Genomic DNA, 24094 nt, shown 5'->3' on the forward strand with positions numbered 1-24094 from the left:
ATGGTGAGAAAAAAAAAAAATATATATATATATAGTGCACAAAACAAGACCCTAACTGTTGACTACTGTGCAGAAGACATTATCAAGACTGTGTTGCAAGCATGAATGTTGAACTGGGCTTCATAGAAGGTTTACGCTGCAGTCAAAACCTCAGGGCTTCTCTTTGGAGATCATGCTTCAAGGGAGATATCTTCACAAGCACCTTCACAAGAAGAAGCTGCGTTTTGGAATGCAAATGATACTTTGGATACTACTTACATAAGAAATCCAGCTAGTCATTATATTATTATAATTTGCGCCTTTCTATGCCTGCTATTTGGAGTCTAGGGTTTTGATCCAAAGATCCAATTAACCCATTGATACCTGATGCAGCATTTGTGTGTGTATCCCTTTAAGACCGTGAACCGAGCGACGAGGTCTTAAAGGGATACACACACAAATGAGGGATATACACGCAAATGCTGCATCAGGTATCAATGGGTTAATGTTGAAAAGATATGGCAGTGTCTATCTGAACTGCATTTGGTATGAGATGATTGCATCTGTTCTGGCAGTTCCAAGTACAACGCTCCATTTGGATTGTCAACAAAGTTTTCTTGTTTTCTACATTTCCTTCACACATGAATGGGCAGGGAAAAGACAATCGACACTAACCAAATACAGCCCATGAGACAGAATCTATTGTGACCACAGGTTATAATGCTGTAGCTGCTATGTGCTATTTATTTCAGGGTTATCCAGCACGATGTTCTCCCCTTGTGTGGGAGGCAGGGGCGTAGCTATGGGTGGGCCTGGCTGGGCCTAATCCCACTGACTTCTTGCCTAGGCCCATCCAATCAGAGGAGACTTTAAAACCTCTTAAACGGCCAACCTTCCTGTCTTTCAGAAGCTGTAGCAGGCTCAGCTTGAGTCAAGGTACTGGTATCATATGAAACTAGAAGAACCTAGGCATCCATTGGCACCAACCATGTCTTCACTAGCTTGTCGGGCTAAATAACGCCTCAAATTTAGGCTACATTCTGGTGAGGGAAAAAAACAAAACACAATGTTTATGACAGGACTATAAAAACTAGACTAGAAAAAGAAAACTATGACTAGAAAAAACGTAACAGTGCTCAGCTGCATCTCAAATTAATCTTCACGTTCCCAGCTTTCAGATGTGTAAAAAATAAAAAATAAAATGATAAAAAAGTGTCTGGTAGGGAGGGATGTAAAATGTCATCATGTGAACACGTGCATTTGACTTTAGTCATGTCAATTATATCAATTATGGAATGAATTGTGTGGCCCCACCCACTTGTAGCAGGTGAAAGACGGGTCTAATCTATGCCATAAGGGGATACATAGTCACTGTACAAAATCCTATGAACGCTGTCCTAATAAGAAGTTGCACTGTCTATTTCAGAGACAGACAGTGCTCATATTTTGGAGATAAGAAGTCCACTCTTCATCTCCTCTACACACGTTTGAGACGGCTCATTCACAGGGATCCTTAAGGGAGGCTTCCTTCATATTTGCACTGGTTCTACTGGTTCTACTGGTCCCCATCGGAGCTGGAGGAGCTGGGGAGGAGAACACACTCCTGCCTTCTGCCCCTCTTCCGTCTCCTCTTTGTGATTCTCAGCCTCCGGCGGATCACATCTACAACACACAACCACACACACACACACACACACACAACACACAACACACACTTCAATCAAAATCAAATGATATGCATGCATCTCTCTTTTCCAGGTGCTGAGTCAAAACAGGTTGCTTCATTAGATTCAGGAAGAGTTGTGACTGTTGGTAGCTCCCAACATTAGTCTTGCCCATGAGGGCTCGAATCGTTGTCATTTTTTTAATTTAGAATAAAACAAAAAAACATTGGGAGCTCCAAACAGTGCCGCGAGTCTACCTGAATGAACTAATCCCTGTGAGGAAATTCTCATTCTGCATGCTCCTTCCAGGGAGGTCAGAGTCAGCTCCAGCAGCCCTGGTGCTGCTCGGCTGCATTCAGATCAACATCAAATGCTTTCTAAGGATTTGTCTTCCTTGAATCGAGGGGAGGGAGAGTCTCCAAAATGATAGAAACTGGATTTGATTGATAGACTAAACCATTTTAGCTGCAGTTTAATTTAGTTATTACATGAGAGTAAAACTGGGTGGAGAAAACGTTTTCAATTTTGTTTCCGAGAGTAAATGTATTGGACGTCCTTCCTATACACATTAGTGAGGGCATTTAAGTTCCAGGGTTCCTACACATTTTCAATCAGAAAATTCCATACTTTTTCCAGACCTTGATTTGTTTGGAAGATTTTATCTGCTGTTCGATATGATTTAGGCACCTTGCACTAGGGGTGTGCCACCTTAGGCACCTCACGATTCGATTTGATTACGTTTAAGGGTGCTACGATTCGATTATTAAACGATTATTACGATTATTACGATTAATCACGATTTTCGATGCATCTTTTTCACCAAACAGGATTTTTTTTAAGCAAGGTATATTTGTCAGTATCCATTAATTAAAGTAAACAAACAAATGTACCTCCATTATCTTCAGTTGCGACTGAAGTCCACGCATCACATGTTACAGCCACCCTGCATGCTTTCTTCAGTGATTCCAGTTTCCAGTACTTCGGTTTTGGTCTCGTTTTACAGTTAAGGAACTGCTTTCCGGGCGAAATACCGTATTTTTTGCAATAAAGCAAAAAATTGCAAAAAAAAAAAAAAAAAAAAACGTTTTTTTTTTTGCAATTTTTTGCAAATCGATAATCGAACATTGTAAATCGATTTTAATCGTCACGTGACTCATCGCGATGCATCTAAAAAACGATTAATCGGCACACCCCTACCTTGCACCCTGCTATCTCTGTTCTTCACAGCCACTAGAATGTGAGAGATGAGTGGCAGGGTTCTTGATGGCATGTGATTTTGGAGGTATTTGATATAATGCATGCAAAAGCAGCTGGTTAATAAGAACATCCATCTATTTGAACATTATTCTTCACATCAACAAAAACTGTGGAGTGTGTATTAGACCTTAACCACAATATTTTCCATACTTTTCCAGACATTTTTTTCAAATTCCCAAACGAGTCAAGACCTGGAAATGATCAAACTAATTTTTAATACTTTTACAGACTTTCCACACCTGCGTAGGAACCCTGAAGTTGACCCCTCTCCTTTCTTCCCACACAGAGAACCAGAGGGGTTTAGGTGTATGTCAGACGTTTCGTCACTAGGGGGCTCACTGAGAGGAAGACATCAAGGGAAGATTCCATTGCAATGTGGACCCAAATGCACCCGGGTTGTCTTTCCCTACGTACGGTTCGGCTCTGGCGTGATCTCTGCCGCCACCTACCTGCCACGGTGTCGTATTCCTGCTGCGCGTCGTGCCAGTAGAGGCTGGGCGCGGTCTTCCAGTGGCGGTACAGGCGCGTGTGGAGCACCGACAGCGCCAACAGAACCAACAGGAAGCCCAGCGCCGCGGCGGCCCACACCGCCTCGTCCGTCCTGGGGGTCCGGGGCATGCCCTGACGCAGCACGCCGGCTCGGCCCTGGGCCCCAGAGGCCTCGGGGCAGTCGCAGTGTCTGTCCGGCTCACAGTCTCCGCAGTCGGGGGTGTTGGACAAGTAACTGGCTGGATGGGGGGTGTTAGACAGGTAACTGGGGGGTGTCTGGGGGTGTCTCTGATTGCCCTGGTGAGGGGAATCACGTTGGGTTTGGGATGCAGACTCAAAGCCGGGCTTTTTACTTTTGCTGTGCGTGTGCTTACGCTCCACCTCTCGCTCTTTTACATCTACGACTTCATTATCCTTCATCTTGCCGAGTGTTCGGTCTTCATCAGAGTCTTTCTCCGCCGTGTTGTGTTTAGCAGAGTCTTTTTCTCTCCGTTTAGATACATCTTCCCTCTCTTCTATGGCGTTTCCCCCCTTGCTGAAGGGCTGAGCTGCGTGTCCCTGGTCTAAACGTGGAGTTTCAGGCCTGGCGGTAAGGGTGCGTTCACTGGAAACCCCATTGGCAAGAACATTCGTCCCGGGTGAGGGGTCTAGGAGTTTGAGGTCAGGCCGTGGTGCTAGTTTGGCTTCCAATGCATCCGACCCTAAAGGAGTTATGCGCCTGGTTGGTTCAGTCTCAGACTGAAGAGCAGAAGGTGCTCTCCCGGACCCTGGAGGAGAGCCACGTTCAGACACGTTGCCGTACTTCTGGACCTCCTCTGAGTCATGTTCTGTTGTGTTTGCTCTCTCCGTCTCAGCTTGCTTTCCTTGAATGGCCGCTCTTCTCTGCCGGTGTTGCCTTGTTGTTATTTCGTTCACACTTCTCTTCTCCCTCCTTGAATCTTCAGCCTCCATCCCTCCATCCAGGAGAGGAAAGAGGGTCCGCTCACAGCATCGCCTCACGGACCCCTGAGTGGATTGAAATGAGAGCTATTCAATACAGCATCACCTGGAAACATCTAGAACAGCATTGAAAATGCCACTCCAGTGCTTTTATGTTATAGAGCATGTTACTCCATGTTACATGTTACATTACTAATAATTCATCAGCAGAGTCTCCACACCCGTGTCTTTGGGGAGCGCTTCTCGATGGCGGTGCGTTGCGGCTCTCGCTCTCCAGACGGGTGCTGCTCTGCTGGCCAAGTCAACAGGAGGTTGTACTTCCTGGTCTGTCTCACGTCACCACGCTTGCTCCCTGCGATGGTGGTCGTCTCCAGCCAATCACAGACGTCTGCAGTGGCCACGGTGGACAGCTCCAAAGTTCGACCCCAGGATACCAAGGCTACCGGCTGAACAAAGACGTGACCAGTGAACATGCTGAAAACTCGTCTTTTTGCTAAAACACCTCGCATTATGGCATTAACCCTAACCCATGGGCAATATATGGATATTATATGGATATCTTGATATGAGACTAGATTAGATTCCCAAAGCAACCACAAAACCAGGTAAGCCAGCTGTCTCAGTGTGGGTCTCACCGTGTGTTCTCTGAGCTCTGGGTGTGGGGTCAGGATGTAGTCCGACAGACAGGACCGGGCCAGGACGGACAGCAGGAGGCGCTCACGGAGAGGAGCGCAGGGGTGGTACAGCAGTACGGTGGCTCCATGCTGGAAAATGCACACAAAGACACATACTTTACTAGGACATTCACGACTACTGCATTTTAGTCCTCATCGACTACTCCCAAACAGTCGACTAGTCAACAGGTCACGGGAGATATATCATATATTTTTGCATCATTTAAAAATGATCAATTCTCATTAAAAAGGTCTCAAAAACAGCCATTAGGGTTAACTAATGTAGGTGGGACCAACTTGGAGGGATGTGAAAATAGCAGAGTCCTGATTGGCTCTGAGAGGCTGTTTACAAATGAGCCGCTAAACCCCAGCAACTTGTCTGAGCTGGAGACTGTTTGACTGCAGTAACAACATAGACGTCTTTCCCTCTCTAAATACATTAGAACATTAACACAACATTACAGCATGTAGAAAATTATTGTTCAAACAAACTTATGTTCAATTTATTTATATTGTTTATTCCTAAAACCACCACAGATGAACGATTAGTCGACTATGACGCACCTCTCTAACACATACACACAAGTCACCATCATTATCTGCATTCTACACACCCTCAATACACAAAGACACTGTCACTCATGTCACTTAGAATGTTGTCTAATTATAGGTTCTATATGATGGGAAGGGCAGAGGGGCGGGGCTAGGGCAGAGGGGGGCGGTGTTATTGGTTGTCGCCTGTTTGTGACTTACATGCAGGTTATGGAGCCATCGTTGAGGAGGACAGTACAAGTACTCCCCACTCTCCGCTGTCACTGGTCTGTACGCTCCGCTGCAACATCACACACACACACACACACACACACACACACACACACACACACACACACACACACACACACACACACACACACCCTTGAAATTGTATTGCATTGTTACAAAGTGCAGACACCATGAATAGACAGACATAATAAATTAGTTGGTCCCCACATGTGGCTAGCCTACTGTATCATCTGTGTTCACACACAGCCTTACCTGTTGGGAATGGTGTGACTGTAGGAGATGCGTTTATCCAAGCATACCTGCCTGGCTGGCTGTAGTGAAAACAAATCAGGTCAAATCAAAAATGATTATCTGATGAATCTGGGTCAACACTGTATGCCCAAGTGTCAAACATCCACAAGACAAATAACAACTTACAGGCTGTTGAGTTTTCACCTATTTGCTGTTGTTGTGTTGAATCAACCAGCTAAGCAACAAATAAGCAACAAATCCGCCTGTTTGTTTCAGTTAGCCTAACTCAAAGCGAATCTGGGACCAGGCCAGTTTCAATGCGGTAGTCAGTAGTTCCTCTCCTCACCCTGGATTAAGAAGTAAAGCCTTTGGGTTTGTTTTATGCATTCATTAATACTTTGCGAACTTTGGAATCGGATGTGGCATCGCATGTTATTCCGTTGTGTTGTGATTTTGAGAAACGGCCATATCATGTTGCTGTTTGCAGGGTCAAAGGTTGTGGTGAGAATCTCCATAAAGATAGCAGTTACTAGAAGTAATGTGTGTGTTGACTCACCTCAGGCTCGTACACTGTGTCGATACTGGGAAGTCTCTGCAGACAGAGAGACAGAGGCACATGAACAGACCGGTTAGCATTGGGTAACACAGAAGACAACCTGCGACAAATAGTCACTCTTTAGAAACAACTTTGGAATATTTGATTTACTTGAAGTGCCAGATGGACGGGTTTTACCACATCAGAACAATTTGGATGATGTCGGCAAAGTTGCCATTAGTATAAACAAGACTCTAAAGTCTAAATTAATATTTCAACTTGTGTAGTCCTACTGTATGTGGTAAAGCCCCACCGCCACCTGACAGAACAGCAGCTAGTGGTGACAGCAAATCAGAGTTGAAGGTGATGTGTAAACATGATTCAGTGGGATGAAGCATCCATGGTTACCTGAGTGGACCGGGGCCAAGAAGACACAGGACAGACCCACAGTGCTTCCTGAGGCAGGTCCTTCTCCAGTGAGAACTGTCAAACACACACCACACACACACACACACACACACACACACACACACACACACACACACACACACACACACACACACACACACACACACGCACACACCCACACACACACAGGAATCTATTATTAGGAATCTATTATTAGCCAACATTGATTTGACAGCCAGCCCTTTGATGTATTGCATACAGCAGTGGTTCTCAACATAGGGTTCGGGGACCCAGGTTCCAGTTGGTCCTCAGCAGATTGATGATTAATTAAACTTCAGCATCAAGGCTATCTATTTCATTTACAATAAGACTGTTTTGACTTTTGATCATATTACTCTCTACCTAAAATACAGATAGTCCTGTAATTCTGGACAAAATCATACCGGACAGCGACAATGACAAATATTCTCAGATTTGGGTCAGAAGAAAGACAAAATGGGGTGGTGGCCCTATAATGTGGACTACATTGGGGTGACTCGGGGTCCTTGATATGAGAAGGGTTGAGCATCACCGGCGTACAGTAGCCTACAATAGCCCAAATGTCTTAGAACGTAACATTAGTCAAATGAATCCTACCTTCCCGTTGTCGCATCCCAGCCACGGAGACCCAGTCCCTCTGCAGCGACCCAGACTGGCCCACAGCGCGGCCAGCAGGGCCACCGTCCGCGGCCCCAGGGACGTGGTGGTTTGGCTCCGCATGACGACAACAGGCACTCAGGTGTGATTAGAGTTAGACACAACAGACACAGCGGTCATCTCTTCCCTCTGGTCCTCAGCACAGCGGCAGACAAAGCGCTCACCTTTCATTGTCTCAAAAACCCTCATTTGCGTGGGAGCTATGAGGCGTGAGCGTCACCGACTCCACTCTCCGTTTTCTTTCTGTACGCAAACATTAGTTGTTGTAGTCTACTCTACATCACACACACGACTGCATTTGTGGTAACCATTAGGTGGTAACGCAAGTAGGCTACACAACCAGTGTCAAGCTCGCGAGTCGCCATTAATAAACAGTAACTTCCTGTTATTTTCAAAATAAAACTGATGAACACAACTTTGCTACCCTATCTGTATTATCTATTGTTGTTCAGATATGATCCAAACGATGATCTAATATTCGACAGCTCATTTATATACGACATTTTGTGGTGCAGTACAACTCACATTTTAATTATGTTTTCGTTTCAAGTCGTAATTTCGATTATTTTAATGTGAAGGTAAAATAAATCCCCCGATATTGCATTGGCTACTCTGGTTGATTTGACGCACTTGACTCAGCTATGGGCTACGGAATTTCAGAAGGGACAAAATACCAAATGCTGAGCTGTAGGGAGGTTTTAACGCTGAAAGTCCACACGGCGGCGCCAAATGTTCAGCCATCGTCTCGCCCGTCCATTCAGAAATGTCATTCTAATTTTAAGGTGTGTGTGCCCACTGCCCAGTCAGGGGCTAAAATATGATAGGATTATTGCATTTCGTAGAGTAGAGTGACGTTAGATGGAAGGAAATTGCATGCTACCTCTGTTTTTCCTGTTTTTCCTGCAGCTGTGACAATTCCAATGCAAATGCTTGAACCTACACTGCCAGTCAGTGAATATAGGCAGTAAACCTGTAGCCTACAGGCTGTAATGTGTAGGCAGTAAGCGGCCTTACCTGTTGAGCACACAGGGAGACCAACCCATTTTCAGTTGCGTCCAACTAGCCAGAACGACACGAGAATTTTGACGATTTAGCCTTCAAAATAAAAGCATTCAATTAGTCACTCTTGTGAAGAAAATATGAAGCAAGTGCTAGGTGTACAGAACAACAAAACTCATATGGACATACGATAGAATGATTCAATTCGATACGAAGTGAAGTGAAGCTTACAACTGTAAAGTAGACAGAGCTGTTTTGTTATATGTAAAAGAGTATGTTCATCAATGAGAGCTTTTATTTTGACATGTGTGAGGGGGAAGTTTCAATTTGTATTATGCTTGACTTGACATTGGCCTTATTTCCTACTCTGAGAGCTGAAGGGCTCCTCACACCTTGGTCTACAGGTCTACAGGTGGGTGTGGGAGTCTGTCAGATGAGAGCCGGGTCCCTGAAGTGAGGAGTGGACTGGAGCTGAATGGAGTCCAGCCTACCCAAAGGTTTGCTGTCTTGACTTTGGCCATATCACTTTCTACTTGTCAACCATAGCCTACTTTGTCTTTGTCTTTGTCTTTATTTAAGATCCCCATTAGCTACAGCAGAGCTGCAGCTATTCTTCCTGGGGTCAAACAACTTGCATAGTTTCAAGACAGTACATACTGCAGCACTTTCAAAAAAATTATGCAATTTTGGCTCATCTGTTCTGTATATTGGCTGAGCCAGCATTTGTGAAGAGTAAATTAATGGTCAATGTATTATTGCTTTTACTAAAACGGTTGCTATGGTTGATACTGTATGTTTACATAGCCTATAACAAAGCCATAGCGCCTTTTTCCATTTTTACTGTCAGGGGTGTGGCACCTTGGCATAGCCTCCTGCTGTTCTGTCATGCAATAGTTAAGCAATTCACTGGTTATATTGCAAAGGACAGAGAAATGCCTGGCGTGCACTTCGAACCATTCATTAACACTTTTGATACCTGTATGTTTTTTCTACCTGGCTGTCCACTAAGGAAGTCACAAAATAAGGAAGTGCAGTCTTCCCCTTTCCCTCAGTCATATAGCCTATGATACAACCAATGTTGATGTGGATCCGGAGAGGCTATACTTACACTGATCTGAATGTCATCACTGTCTGGTAGCATCACTGAATTGTACTCCATCAAAGATAGAGACAGGCTTTTAACAGCAGATCGTCTATAAAGTTTGATCGTCTGCTCAATAATTCACAAATTGTATTATTTCAAATGAAAAGTAGCCTACAGATTAGAGTTATAGTTGTGTCAGTGTACCAAGGCTCTGAAACATCTTGTGTGTAGCTCCAGGCAGAGCGGGCGGAGGGGGAGATGGAGGCCAGCCTGTGGTCCTCACAGGTGGAGTGCAGCCGGCAGCTGTGGCTGCAGCAGACCAGCCTGCTGACCTGAGCAAGCTGGATGGAGAAAAGAGTGAGCCCAAATGCCCTGCAGGGCCAGGAGGCAGACAGGTGAGCAGGAGAACCATTGGAAGAATGACACCATATACACATTTTAATATGTGAAGAATGACACCATATACCGGTATACATTTTAATATGTGAAGAATTTCAATCCAAAATGAGATAGCCACAACATCTTGGAGAGAGCGAGAGAGAGAGAGAGAGAGAAAGAAATACAGTTTCAAAATAATTAATTGCATAAACGTAAAGAACATTATGGGTTATATTTCTTACAAAATATTTTGACTTTTTAAGGTATAATCATCTGTTGTCTTGAAATTTGTGCATTTTTAAAAAGCCAAGATTGTATGAGTGACAAGAACCCTCCAAGAAAGCTCTCAGGCCTTGTTTGTGCTTGACAAGATAGTGACGGCTGTAAATGTCACCGTAAATAATACCTCTTTTGTCTTGTTGTCTTTCATCAGGGGCTGTACTCATTTGACAGCTCTCTGTCCTCAGACAGCGAGGATGAGGGGATAGGCAAGAAGGAGAAGAAGAAGAAGAAACTAAAGAAGAAGAAGAAGAAGAAGAAGAAGAAGAAGAAGGTATGTCTCAGAAAAGCTGATCTTCATCACTCCCCATGCGCTGCTACTTGCAGAACAAAGTAATTCAGTAATACATAATAATAATCATAATAATAATAATAATAACGAAAACAGCGGAAAGGGCATCAATCGTTCTTATTGTACATGTAAGGGCTGTAGTGTCCGCCTTTGGACTCAATTCTGCTAGATGTGTTTATACCTGGACATGTATCAAGCATGATAAGTTTGAGGCAGATTGGACAACGTGCATTCGAGTTACAGCAACTTTGTGTGTTATGGCGTGACTTCGATATTCACCGCGTTGCCACGCCCACGCCATTCAACGAAAACGCTGATAACATTTGATAACTTTTCATCGTGAGGGTCTCACACATGCTGTGCAAGTTTGAGGCAAATCCGATTAATCCACTAGGAGGAGTTCGAAATGGAAATGACGAAAACAAACGTCCAAAATATTGCACAGTAAATTCAAAATGGCTAACTTCCTGTTGGGTTTAGGCAAGGCTGGGCCAGATCAGCACCCGCAGGGGCCCTCTGGGCACTGAAGCTCCCAGGGGCCCCTGGGCACTGAAGCTCCCAGGGGCCCCTGGGCACTGAAGCTCCCAGGGGGGCCCCCTACCTACAAAAGTAAAAAAAAGAAAGAAAAAAAAGATTCCCCCCCCCCCTCCCTGAGTGAAATGTTATATGGTCTCTCCTGATTCTAAATATAATTGAATCGCTTTGTTTGACCAAGTAAATCTATTTTTAAAGGCATTTCACAACATCTCTATGGAAAAATGATTGGCTCACCAGTCACCACACATGCCAACCATTTACAATCAATCATGAGACTTCAAACATTTCAAATGAACTGTACAGTAAGCCTGTGGTCGCAGGACAAAGCTGAGTTGGAGCTTAATTGTTCTAATGATTACAATATGAATGAAATTAAAATGCATTAATAAAGATGGAACAGAAAGCGCTGCAGGGGAGGAACGTACACAAAAGAAAAGACAAATCTCTCGTCATCTCTAGTCAGATTAAGAAACAGTCAGTGCAAAACAGTCAGTAGGTCCCCATGGTTACTTGAGGGTGTTTTCGTGATTGGAAGCCACACACCCAGAGGCTGGCTGCATTCCAGAAACAAATCCAGCCTGGTGACTTCGTGCAGGTCAGAGAGGAGGATAGAAGGCCCCCACGGTTCCCACGGGTCCTTGAAATCCTTCAAAAGTTTGTGAATTTGAGAAAAAGAATCAAGGCCATGAACATTTTTGAAAATCGACACGGGGTCATTGAAAGTGCTTACATTTATTGTGCAAGAATAGACATTTTAGTTCTTTAGATTTGTTTTTTAACTTAATGTGAGTCAATAGTCTACGTTCTGCTGCCTACTGTTAACTGTACACGTACGTGTGTCTGTGCTATGTCTGTGTTAGAGAAGGCAAGAGACCACCTCTCTGCCATCACTGTATCACAGCACAGTTGAGAAGTGTTCACACATTCAAGGCTCGCTCTCTCTCTCTCTCTCTCTCTCTCTCTCTCTCTCTCTCTCTCTCTCTCTCTCTCTCTCTCTCTCTCTCTCTCTCTCTCTCTCTTTAATTGTTGTTTGTGAGCTTCTGTAAAGCCTGCTAGTTCTCATTCTAAACATTCTCACTGTTATAATTGCAATTAACCTTGATCAGTGTCTCAAACTATGCCTTGTTGGGTCCTTGAATTTGAAGGAATTGCGTGTGGAAAGTTGAATTTGATGTATTATTAGTGGGAACCCTGTAAGAACACCAACAGCCAGTCCAACAGGGCAGAGTTGGGACTGGAAGTGGCACCCAGTTGAGGAAAACATAGATCAACTCAAGAAATGTAATTGGCTGGAAAATAAATAAATACATAAATATACTGTGTGTGTGTGTGTGTGTGTGTGTGTGTGTGTGAGTGTGTGTGTGTGTGTGTGTGTGTGTGTGTGTGTGTGTGTGTGTGTGTGTGTGTGTGTGTGTGTGTGTGCATGTGCGCGGGTGTGTGTGTGTGTGTGTAACTTTGTGGTAAAACTTTCTTTTGTGTGTTGAAAAGTCACGTGACCAGCCCCTCCCATCTTGTGTCAGTCAAACTACTATAGTGACAAAGCATCAGCACCAGCACTCCGTGTCATGACTCATTCATTTACTCTCTCATTTGTCACTTTCACCCACAAAAGGCGAGTACAAATAAATACACCTCCTCGCTATTTACACAAACTTGAGCAATAACTTCCCGCCTCTTTCTCGACAGGATTCCAGCTCCTCTTCATCTTCATCTTCATCGTCGTCGTCATCTTCCTCCTCCTCCTCCTCCTCGTCCTCCTCCTCTAGCAGCTCTTCAGACAGTGACAGTGAGGTAAAGAGACTTTTAGGGGGGCTCAGCCCGCAATGAGAATATCCCGGACTGCAGTGGGGGTCTGGGGGCATGCCCCCCCGGAAGAAATTTTGTACATTTGAAAGTCAAAATGAATCAATCTGGTGCACTTTGAGAGCTACAAGAACTACACACATCACATTAATATCCTCTTTACTGTTCTGTGGCTTTATAATGATGAAAAACATAATGTAATTGTCCCCCTATATGTATTCTTCATACAGGTAGAATGGTAGGTAGGATACTGCTTGCTTAAATAGCAATTGTGGCCCATGTATACCAAAATCACAAAATCAACTCAAGTATAAAGTAACATTTGCTTTGTAGGGGCACAACCCCCATTGCAAAAAAAACATATTTTTCAATACCACGGAAATCCTCCCTATTAGGCCTTTCATTAGTAACCACTCTGTTGTTGTTTTTCCCCCCATATCCGAAATAGAAGACAACTCTTTTGTCATGTGCTCAGCTCTCAGGAAGTCTCTGTCTTTGAAGCCAGAATATCCCCCAAATGAAGCAATTAGAGAGACTGTAGATCTGATTGGTTCACGGAGCACGACTGCTCTGCACTCTGCCAACAATCAGGCGTGTGTGTTGTAATCCGGAGGACGTTTTTCCCGTGGCACCGCTAAATTAGCTCCCTTGCCGTAAGCGCAAACCATTTCACAGCAGCTCATAAGAGATCGGTAGGCCCTCTCTAACTATGCCGCTGCCTCAGGCGAGGATATTTGATTTTGTCAGACAATGCAGTCTCTGAAGTGAAATATGAAATCTGCATTCGCTGTTGAGTTTTGGCTATATTTAGCAAGCTAACAATGGGGCATTCATTGTAGTCTTTGGCAAGTTTGGAGATCAGCACACTCACAGCAGCCCCTCTCCATGGGCTGCTTTGTCAGCTGCTTTATCAACTGCTTACGCTTTGCAAGACCTCCAAAGCAAAGAGCGCACAAATAAACCCAACAGCAGCAGCATCAATCAACTAATCAATCAACCAACCAATCAATCAATCAATCAATCAATCAATCAATCAATCAATCAATCAATCAATCAATCATCCACTCCCTTCTCTTTTTTAGTCTAGTCTTGATAACACTTTGATCCAAATAACTGCTATAACATGATGAAGTGATGCCATTTGATCTGAATGATATGCAGTAAGATGTCACCAAACATACTCACCCTTCCTATTTCCTACTTCCTACATACTTCCTGCCCGTCTCCTGTGGTGTGGGTGGCAATTCTGGAAACTCAGGAAAAGCAAGTGGCTCGGCTCTTGCAAGCTTTTGATGAGCGAGTAACTGCAAAGAAACCTTGTGTATTCTACAAACATGTTCCCCACCCACTGGTCCACTCCCTTTAAACACCTAACAGTATAGGCTTGACCTGTTCATGGACCAGGTGTTTGAAAGGTATAACCGTTCAAACGCCTATCTATTACAAGAAGTGAGAGACTCAAACACTCGGGTTAAACATTTATCTGTGATCTACTTGGCTTTATTTAGCGTCACAAACCTTCAGGCAAACGCGTGTATGTGTATGTGTGTGTAGCGGGGGTTATTCGACGTTGTGTTTATTTCAAGGATGACAAGGATGTCACCCGATCTTATTTCAAGGATGACATACATACAAAATACTCATTTGGCAGATAAAAATAATAATAAAACAAAATGAAAACAGGAGGTGTTGATCAACTCTGTTCCTTCAAAATAAAAGACCTCTGCATACCCTGCTGTTATATTTCACAGTAAGGGTCCCTGTTCATAATCTAGTGTAGCAACATCACTCTGCTACATGTGCATTCTCACTATAATGTGTGCATCCAGTACTGAATGTGTCTAATATCCCTCATACCCACAGTGTTGCCCGGGCATGTTGTTTCAAGTGTGTTAGTTGTGGCTGCATATCCAGAGTGGGTGTGGACGTTAGTTTCCAAAGGCATTGAAAACGGGGGGGGGGGGGGGGGCTTTTTCTGATGGCTTTATCTTTATTACATATATTTTAAATAATTATATGCAGATTGCTCAAAGACATTACTGTGCCAAACACGCTTGATAAACAAACACAGAGGAATAAAAAAATTCGAAAACTCACAGCCTCGTTCTGCACCAATAAGCTTTGGTCTTATTTCACTGTGTCAATCAGTGTTTGAGTTTGCCTGTTTCACTGCTGAACTAGAGTGATGAAAGTTGTTCTTCAACATTCGCTTGCAGGATGAGAAGAAAAAGAAGAAGAAAAAGGATAAGAAGACCAAGCAAAAGGATGAGGAGGAGGAGGAGTATGTGTGGGACAGTGTGGTCATATCTCACTCTGGTAAGTCCAGCCATTTCCCAATTGAGGTCTTTTTAGAGAAAGAGCAATGTGAGTCTCTTGTATGTGTTATGTTGCATTCACAGTTACAGGCAGCGTGCTGTCGGTTGAGTATTCCCACTCCAAGTGATGTGGTTTGCAAAGTATGTTGGCTCAAACGGCAGCAGCTTAACATTTGCATCAAATCAACAGGGATTTCTATGTTTCCTTGTAAGAAGTTTTCAATTCATCTTGTCTGTTCTTCTTTTAAACGAAACATTCATTCGATTCACTGGATACTGGATGTAAAGGTCTGTGTTACATCTTAGATTAGTATATCACTACTGTTCCCTACCTCATTCCTCACACTTAATTCATTGTTAATTCATGCAGAGGCCGTGAATTAACAATATTCAAATCACAGTGTTTAAATTCAAAACTGCATGATTGTCCAATGGAACATTAAATCATTATTCTTAATGATATGACATCTGAACCAGACATACATTTACAGTGACAATGTGACAACCAGAACATGTTTTTGTGTTTTTTTTTTTATCCTAGCAATGAAAGTATTCCTCCATTCATTAAATCAGACATAATATTTGTTTGTAGGTCCAGATGGCGAGATGGAACCAATATCTACAGAAGGCATAAAAGTAAGCGAGGTGAGACAAAGTCAACCATATGGTTTCTATTGACCTCATCATTAAGGAGATGCAGTATGAAGAAACAGAAGAACATGAATTTTGACTCTGTGACTTTACTTTTGGTTGCTTGTAATGTTGATGATGATCGAGGAATTCAAGTGTTTTTGAGTGTGTGTGTGTGGTGTGTGTGTGTGTGTGTGTGTGTGTGTGTGTGTGTGTATGTGTGTGTGTGTGTGTGTGTTGATATGTGCCATTTCATGGTTGCTTACTTGTTTGTCTGCTGAACATCGGGCAAGGAAATATAGGTTTTCTCCAAATTAATGTTTTTCCCCCTTTTTTCCTTTTTGTCTACTTCAGAAGTCCATCTCATCAGATGCAGATGACAAGAAGAAAAAGCAGAAGAAGAAAGACAAGAAGAAGAAGGACAAGAAGAAGAAGAAGAAGAAGGAGGTATGCCAAACATGTCTACAATCTACAGCAAATGCACAACTGTGATCGTCAGTCTGTTTAGTTGTGGGACTTGCACATATCCCCCCCAAAAATCATACTTGTCATAACACTGAATTATTAATATATAAACTGCATTCCTTAATCGTAATAACTCGGAAACCATTACAAACAACTGAATGTTTACTTCTCTGTTGCTACTTGCTTCTGTCCCAGGATTCCAGCTCCTCCTCATCCGACAGCTCCTCCTCAGACAGTGAGGATGAAAAGAAGAAGAAGAAAAAGAAGAAAACGAAGAAGAAGAAGAAGAAAAAGGTATGATTCCAAACATGTAGGACCATATTTTGACAATCATAGCACCATGGTCTAAACACATGGTGCAAGGTGGGTTTGGGGGCACCATGTGCCCATTTGCACATGGTGCAAATGGGCTGTACTGAGTCCGTTAATTATTCATAGGTGGGCGCCCGGGTAGCGCAGCGGAAGGGTATGTGTGGGGGAGTCTGGTGCAGCGCACAGGTCATAGACCTGGTTAGACGAGGGAGGAACCCGGCCGGGTGGCAACCCACAGAGCCCGGTCCCTCTACGTACCAGAGCCCTCCCCCTCCCCCGGTCCCGGCAGAGTAGTTCCGGAGCAGCGGATTGAGTGGCCCTGACCGCATGACCACCTTCGACCCTCCCTATAGGGCTGACCGTGGGTAGCTACTGGGACGTAAGTTGGGGCTTGGCCAGCCCCGGCTGGGTCACCTGGGCGAGGGTGTATGATGTTGCGAGACCCGAAACATCCTATGACCCCAGGGTACATCACTGAGGATACGTCCCAGTTATGCATCCATGCGATGTTTTTTTTTCTTTATTAGTGCTAGTTGCTGGTTTGCCTAATGTGCAAAGAGAGGCGTTGAAGATGCGCTGCTGACTTTGACCAATGACATGTATGAGCACCTGGAACAGGCTCAGAGCCTGGTCACTAACATCTATGAACACCTGGAACAGGCTCAGAGCCTGGTCACTAACATATATGAGCACCTGGAACAAGCTCATAGCCTGGTCACTAACATCTATGAACACCTGAAACAGGATCAGAGCCTGGTCACTAACATCTATGAACACCTGGAACAGGCTCATAGCCTGGTCACTAACATCTATGAGCACCTGGAACAGGCTCAGAGCCTGGTCACTAACATCTATGAGCACCTGGAACAGGCTCAGAGCCTGGTCACTAACATCTATGAGCACCTGGAACAGGCTCAGAGCCTGGTCACTAACATCTATGAGCACCTGGAACAGGCTCATAGCCTGGTCACTAACATCTATGAACACCTGAAACAGGCTCATAGCCTGGTCACTAACATCTATGAACACCTGGAACAGGCTCAGAGCCTGGGCACTAACATCTATGAGCACCTGGAACAGGATCAGAGCCTGGTCATTAACATCTATGAGCACCTGGAACAGGCTCATAGCCTGGTCATTAACATCTATGAGCACCTGGAACAGGCTCATAGCCTGGTCATTAACATCTATGAGCACCTGGAACAGGCTCATAGCCTGGTAACTAACATCTATGAACACCTGGAACAGGCTCAGAGCCTGGTCATTAACATCTATGAACACCTGAAACAGGATCAGAGCCTGGTCATTAACATCTATGAACACCTGAAACAGGATCAGAGCCTGGTCATTAACATCTATGAACACCTGGAACAGGCTCAGAGCCTGGTCATTAACATCTATGAACACCTGAAACAGGATCAGAGCCTGGTCATTAACATCTATGAGCACCTGGAACAGGCTCATAGCCTGGTAACTAACATCTATGAGCACCTGGAACAGGCTCATAGCCTGGTCACTAACATCTATGAGCACCTGGAACAGGCTCATAGCCTGGTCACTAACATCTATGAGCACCTGGAACAGGCTCATAGCCTGGTCACTAACATCTATGAGCACCTGAAACAGGATCAGAGCCTGGTAACTAACATCTATGAGCACCTGGAACAGGCTCATAGCCTGGTCATTAACATCTATGAGCACCTGAAACAGGATCAGAGCCTGGTCATTAACATCTATGAGCACCTGGAACAGGCTCATAGCCTGGTAACTAACATCTATGAACACCTGGAACAAGCTCATAGCCTGGTAACTAACATCTATGAACACCTGGAACAGGCTCAGAGCCTGGTAACTAACATCTATGAACACCTGGAACAAGCTCATAGCCTGGTAACTAACATCTATGAACACCTGGAACAAGCTCATAGCCTGGTAACTAACATCTATGAACACCTGGAACAGGCTCATAGCCTGGTAACTAACATCTATGAGCACCTGGAACAGGCTCAGAGCCTGGTTATTAACATCTATGAGCACCTGGCACAGGCTCAGAGCCTGGTCAAAATTGTGTTTGTCGTCTTTAGCAGTGCATTCAATACAATCCAATCTCACCTGCTGGTGAGCAAACTGGTGGCTCTCGGAGTAAATCTCAAACTCATTCTGTCAATTTCCTGACAGAGTGCAGTCAGCAAGTGAGATTTAACTCTGCCATTTCATCCTCTAAAATCATTAATACAGGTGTGCCTCAAGGATGTGTTTTGGCTCCTATTTTAATTATTTTGTCCACCAATGACTGTCGGCCATCTGGTTTATTTTACACTTACTTTAACACATTCACTGCCAGACGTTTTTTTTTTACTGTAGGTAGGTTGTGCCAGAGGGTTTTTTTGAGGATTCTGGCTCATCTTTTAAGACCCGAGGATTCTTTTCTGCTAAGATTTTGTGAACACACAATATCTCAAAAGAACTAATAGAATGTGTGCTTTCTCTGTCTAAAAGAGTTAGTTTGTAGAGTTAGTAGTTATGTAAGCATTAGCAGTTGAATACAGCATGGTTTCAGCGTCAGAAAAATTATTCAGAGATAAACGGCTTTTTGTGAAATTCGATAGAACAGTCACTTTAACCATTCATTTTTGGCATCAGTAAGACGTCAGACATCTAAACAATAGTTTTGAACAGTAATTTCCTCCATAACAGCAGGAAACCCCCCTCTGCTTCCAACTCCTCCCTCCGTGGGCGTTCTTGTTGGCTGCAGCGGCCGTGTCACAAGCTTGTCACCAGTCTCACTGCTTTGCTGCTGCTGCTGCCTGTCTGCGCGGCCGCTGTTTGAGGAAGTCTGGATGGACTCGCTCGCTTCTTGGAGTTTTGGTTGAGAGCTTTGAAGAAGCTTTTGCGATTCTGGTCATATTTATGCTGCGTGTTTCAAAGTGTGTTCCACCTGTAATCTATTATGCAAATTTGCAATCCCGCATCGCCAGCAATCAGCGCGAAAACGAAAGCGTTTTCGCCAAATCCATTTTCATGAGAATGGCTGCTTTTTGCTTGCCTTCCTCTAGTCAGGAGAGCACTGTCGCCACTTAGCTGGTCGGTAAAATAGATTATACACATTCTCTTCCTCCAATATTGGTATAGGAGACGTAAAAGGGGTTGATCGATGTCCCACCGTCAAAAAATAAATAAATAATTTTAAGCCGAGATATCTCGTCTTTGGCACTCAACGGTTGGATCCTGTAAGCCGAGATATCTCGTCATTGGCACTCAACGTGTTAAGGGTAACTAAACCCTAAAACACATGTATTTTTTTTTGCTTTAAACCAATGTATCTGGCTTTTGAGTAGTGTTGCTGAAAGGTTCTGGGCAAAATATCCACATTTGAGAGTAAACTGTTAGAATTGTACACACTGTATAATTTCCGTGCTGCGACAGTGCCCTCTAGGGGTTGAAACCTACTTTTGCAGTTGAGTCTGTTCATACAGTCCATGGTCTGCCCCCATTGGCTGATTTGGGTTCCGATGACATCACCAAGAACCCCTTTCCCACCCATAGGCAGGCACACTCCAGAGAGTATCGATAAGTCTGCCCAGCCCCCTGCCTCTAGCCAGCTCAGCAGGGTAGAGGCAGAAAAAAACTCTTACTTATAAATATCAACATATAACTGATTATTTACTTTTGATGCTTCTTCTGTCCCAGGATTCCAGCTCCTCCTCATCTGACAGCTCATCCTCAGACAGTGAGGATGAAAAGAAGAAGAAGAAGAAGAAAAAGAAGACCAAAAAGAAGAAGAAGAAGGTATGATTCCAAACATATTTAACACCATAGTGTCAATTGTTTGAGACTTGTGGGCGTCGACTGTCTGATGTATGTTTTCCAGCTCTTAAAGTAACATTAAAATGATGCAAGTTTACATTCAATAAATGAGAGACTAGTAGAAAGTTTGATAAGCTTTAATGATACAACAAACAACAATTAATTTTGGCGTATGACTCCATGATATTATGACGCTCCTCCTGAGATGATGAGAGGAGGGCGTCAGCGATGAATAGGATAGAAAATCCTCCCGTAGGGAATTCTTCAGGAGTCATGACGTTGGTGGTGGTCAGGGGAGGAGGTGGGGCGAAAACAACTGCTTCAGCAATGATGATCAGCAGCTGAGGGAGACACGTAGCACATAGCACATAGGCAGCACATATAGTAAGACATGGATTCTGATATACTGGCCGGTTAGGTGATTGGCTCAGCAGGCAGGAATAGATTGGCTATTGCCAGAGAAGGTAGCGTGGAAGACTGTGATTGGATGGGGAGAGAGCGTGAATGAAAGCGTGCATGCCTAACAATGAATGGGATATACTGTACAACCTCAAAGAAAAGGGGCATACACTTAAGCAATATAGCATGAGAGCGTGTTGTGGCAAATATATTGCGCTGATCAGCTGTTATCCCACGAGGCGCAGGCCAAGTGGGATAACTGCTGATCAGCGCGATATATGCCACAACACCACGCAGCTCGAGTGCTATTTTGCTTTTATAAAACGGTTTCCAAGTATGATAATATAATAATAATAATACTATAAGTCCGACTGGCATGGTATTCTGATAGAGTCAGTTGAAACACTACTGTAAGGCGGGACCGCAAGAACATGCGGGTGATTTGATTGGATCGTTCTGGAGACTGAAGTTGACATTGGCCAATCCTGGCGCTTGCTGAGAAGCTGAGAGCTTTCTGGAAAGCCCGACAGGCAGCTCGAGCGCAGCGCTGCATTCTCAGCGCTTGCTGAGAAGCTGAGTGCTTTCTGCAAAGCCTGACACCAGCTAACGTTACGGGGTTAAATACGGGGTTAAATGCGGGGTTAACAGCCTTTTTTTTGCAAAGAAGACATTAGCCCGCGTCTATTCTTGTACAAAACATAATTTTCTGCGAAGTATTAGTAAAGTTATAAGCGAAGATCGATTCACAAGGATCTGACAGCTGTCTCCGCCATTTGTTTTTTTCTACTTTTAGTAAGAGAGTTGCCATGGCAACCAATAACCCATGGCCATGGGTTATTGGAGTGGGTTATTGGATTTATACAATGGCTGTGAACCAATCAGATTGCTTGATTTGAGAGAGCCGTTTTATAATGTGATATAACAACTGGGCGTTGACTGCAAGGTAGTCTCCATTATTGAAATTTGTTCTAAACATCACTTGTTAAAAAGTTGGTTTGTTCTTCGTTCTCAGGATTCCAGGTCCTCCTCATCTGACAGCTCCTCCTCAGACAGTGAGGATGAAAAGAAGAAGAAGAAGAAGAAGAAGAAAAAGAAGACCAAAAAGAAGAAGAAGGTATGATTCCAAACATATTTAACACCATAGTGTCAATTGTTTGAGACCTGTGGGTGTCGACTGTCTGATGTATGTTTTCCAGCTCTGTATAAAGTAACATTAAAATGATGCAAGTTTACATTGTTAAAAAGTTGGTTTGTTCTTCGTTCTCAGGCCTCCAGCTCCTCTTCTTCAGATAGCTCTTCCTCCTCATCCTCCTCCTCTTCATCCTCCTCCTCTGACAGCGAAGATGACAAGAAGAAAAAGAAGAAGAAAAAGAAGACAAAGAAGAAAAACAAGGTACTGTATGTTGATCATGGTCAAATAAAACCTATAGTGGCAAATACATGTTGTACTACTTGGTCTAGGGTCACATTCTTTTCCCCACTCAATGCCCACCAGAAACTAGCGTGACCATGTGGTTTGGTTTGGGCTTATTGGCGTCGGCTTGCTTGGTAACGGCCGTCCTCTAGCCAGGTCAGCCAATGGTAAACAGCCCAAACCCCTGACATGCGCAAATCCTTAGCCTATGACTCAAAAAGGTGGCTATGATTGACAGTTAAACTAACCAATGACTGCTCCTGAATGATGTGACGGTAACGTAATGGCTTAAGACTGACAGTTAATCCGACCAATGACAGCTCACGAATGCCGTGACGGATCTGATCCTCACACAATTAAACTAAAAACTCACTTTTCTATTGACACAGGATTCTAGCGCTTCGGACAGCGACAAAGACAAGAAGAAAAAGGACAAGAAAAAGAAGGAGAAGAAGGATAAGGATGAGAAAAAAGTAGGCTACACCTATTTACCTTTATCTTTGCTTCCAGAAAGTTGGAAGTCTCTCAATTCAGTCAGGCAGCAGGTGTTTAGGTCAGAGGAGAGATCATCTTCATCATGTGAACATTGAAATGCATTTCACTTATTCTGGGAATGCTGAGTCAAATCCCATTTCTCAGCACAGATTTGCTTTTCATGAAGTTACGAAACAAATGCGCTCATGTTCCATTTCATGATGTGGCTGTAGAGTTAGCAGTGAAGAACAAGGTACATTTCCCAACAGTGTGCAGAAAGTGGATATCTATAGCTACTGTACTTGTCTGGACCTGTAAGAGAATTCATAGTCTTAGCACACTCTCTCACCACATCACCTCATACTGTAGCTCAGCTGGATTTGACTGGAGAGACGCTGACTATACTGCTTCAATATTCGGATTAGTGAATGCTTTGTAAAAACAATCACAAAAATGTATTTTTTGGGGGTAATATATACAGTGTGATCACGCCCCCTACAACCACTCACATCCCCTAGTGACTCCCCCAACCCACCCCTCGAATCACAACTCTCTACAACAGGGCTATTCGACGATATTGTTCAGGGGGCCACACTGTCAGAAGGCTTGCTGTCATCAAGATAGAGAGAGGCCAGAGAGACAGAGAGAAAGAGAGAGGCACACACACAACCACAGAGGGACAGAGAGAGAGAGAGAGGACAGAGAGAAAGAGAGAGAGAGAGAGAGAAAGAGAGAGAGACACACACAACCACAGAGGGACAGAGAGAGAGAGAGAGAGAGGACAGAGAGACAGAGAGAAAGAGAGAGAGAGAGAGAGAAAGCGAGAGAGACACACACACAACCACAGAGGGAGAGAGAGAGATAGAGAGGACAGAGAGAAAGAGAGAGAGAGAGAGAAGCAAACTAAGTGCAGATCTCAAAAGCAGTGAAACCACTGTGGGATTGGTGAGAAAGTTGCTAAAAGGATTTGATTTGATTGGCAGGCCGGACTTGCTCTATTCTATACCTTCCTATCCGTAGCTGCGGCCCCTTTTCCCCAGCCCTGCCCCCCCCCCCCGCCCAACTCCTCCCACCACCCACATCCCTTAGCCACGCCCCCCTACCCACCCCTCAAATCCCGACTCCCTACCGCCTCCCTATCCCTAGCTATGGCCCCCTTTACCTAGCCCCGCCCTCCCTCCTTGATGGAACGGACAGTCGTGAGGGTCACAGTGACCTTGAACTTTGACCTCTGACCACCAAGATCGAACC

The 24094-nt window shown here is 44.1% G+C and overlaps 2 protein-coding genes across 8 annotated transcripts in view; one reads left to right on the forward strand and one right to left on the reverse strand.

Annotated features, from left to right (window-relative positions):
• Positions 1-455: 455 nt before the first annotated feature.
• Positions 456-7893, reverse strand: tp53i13 (tumor protein p53 inducible protein 13). The gene is made up of 9 exons (XM_083637125.1): positions 7596-7893; positions 6960-7034; positions 6573-6608; positions 6038-6096; positions 5756-5834; positions 4964-5092; positions 4550-4774; positions 3350-4394; positions 456-1641 (listed from the first exon to the last, which is right to left on the reverse strand). Exons 1-9 carry the CDS (start codon positions 7716-7718, stop codon positions 1535-1537), a joined length of 1878 nt encoding a protein of 625 aa, XP_083493251.1. The 5' UTR covers positions 7719-7893; the 3' UTR covers positions 456-1534.
• A 1140-nt stretch (positions 7894-9033) lies between these two features.
• LOC310776911 (uncharacterized protein) overlaps positions 9034-24094 on the forward strand; it is a 26075-nt gene continuing 11014 nt past the window's right edge. For 4 of the 7 annotated variants that reach the window (XM_083637117.1, XM_083637119.1, XM_083637123.1 and 1 more), the window contains exons 1-12: positions 9034-9151; positions 9970-10133; positions 10550-10669; positions 12911-13015; positions 15244-15343; positions 15935-15987; positions 16327-16419; positions 16633-16731; positions 20440-20538; positions 21968-22069; positions 22223-22348; positions 22759-22842. In XM_083637117.1, the coding sequence (XP_083493243.1) occupies positions 9130-9151; positions 9970-10133; positions 10550-10669; positions 12911-13015; positions 15244-15343; positions 15935-15987; positions 16327-16419; positions 16633-16731; positions 20440-20538; positions 21968-22069; positions 22223-22348; positions 22759-22842 (1167 nt within the window). In that variant the 5' untranslated portion in view covers positions 9034-9129. Of the gene's footprint in view, positions 9152-9969; positions 10134-10549; positions 10670-12908; positions 13016-15243; positions 15344-15934; positions 15988-16326; positions 16420-16632; positions 16732-20439; positions 20539-21967; positions 22070-22220; positions 22349-22758; positions 22843-24094 lie in introns of all 7 variants that reach the window. The other 3 variants (XM_083637118.1, XM_083637120.1, XM_083637121.1) reach the window with 3 other exon arrangements.

Source organism: Poromitra crassiceps (genome assembly GCF_964638095.1).
Source record: "Poromitra crassiceps genome assembly, chromosome: 5".
NCBI classification, from domain to species: domain Eukaryota; kingdom Metazoa; phylum Chordata; class Actinopteri; order Beryciformes; family Melamphaidae; genus Poromitra; species Poromitra crassiceps.

What these genes read in the sequence shown, in the direction of transcription:
- tp53i13 (XM_083637125.1), bottom strand. Translation starts at nt 7,718, where the DNA reads ATGCGGAGCCAAACCACCACGTCCCTGGGGCCGCGGACGGTGGCCCTG. An exon ending in CTTGGCCCCGGTCCACTCAG is followed by an intron (nt 6,609 to 6,959) that starts GTAACCATGGAT and finishes CTCTGTCTGCAG; the next exon opens with AGACTTCCCAGTATCGACAC. An exon ending in GGAATACGACACCGTGGCAG is followed by an intron (nt 1,642 to 3,349) that starts GTAGGTGGCGGC and finishes TGTGTGTTGTAG; the next exon opens with ATGTGATCCGCCGGAGGCTG.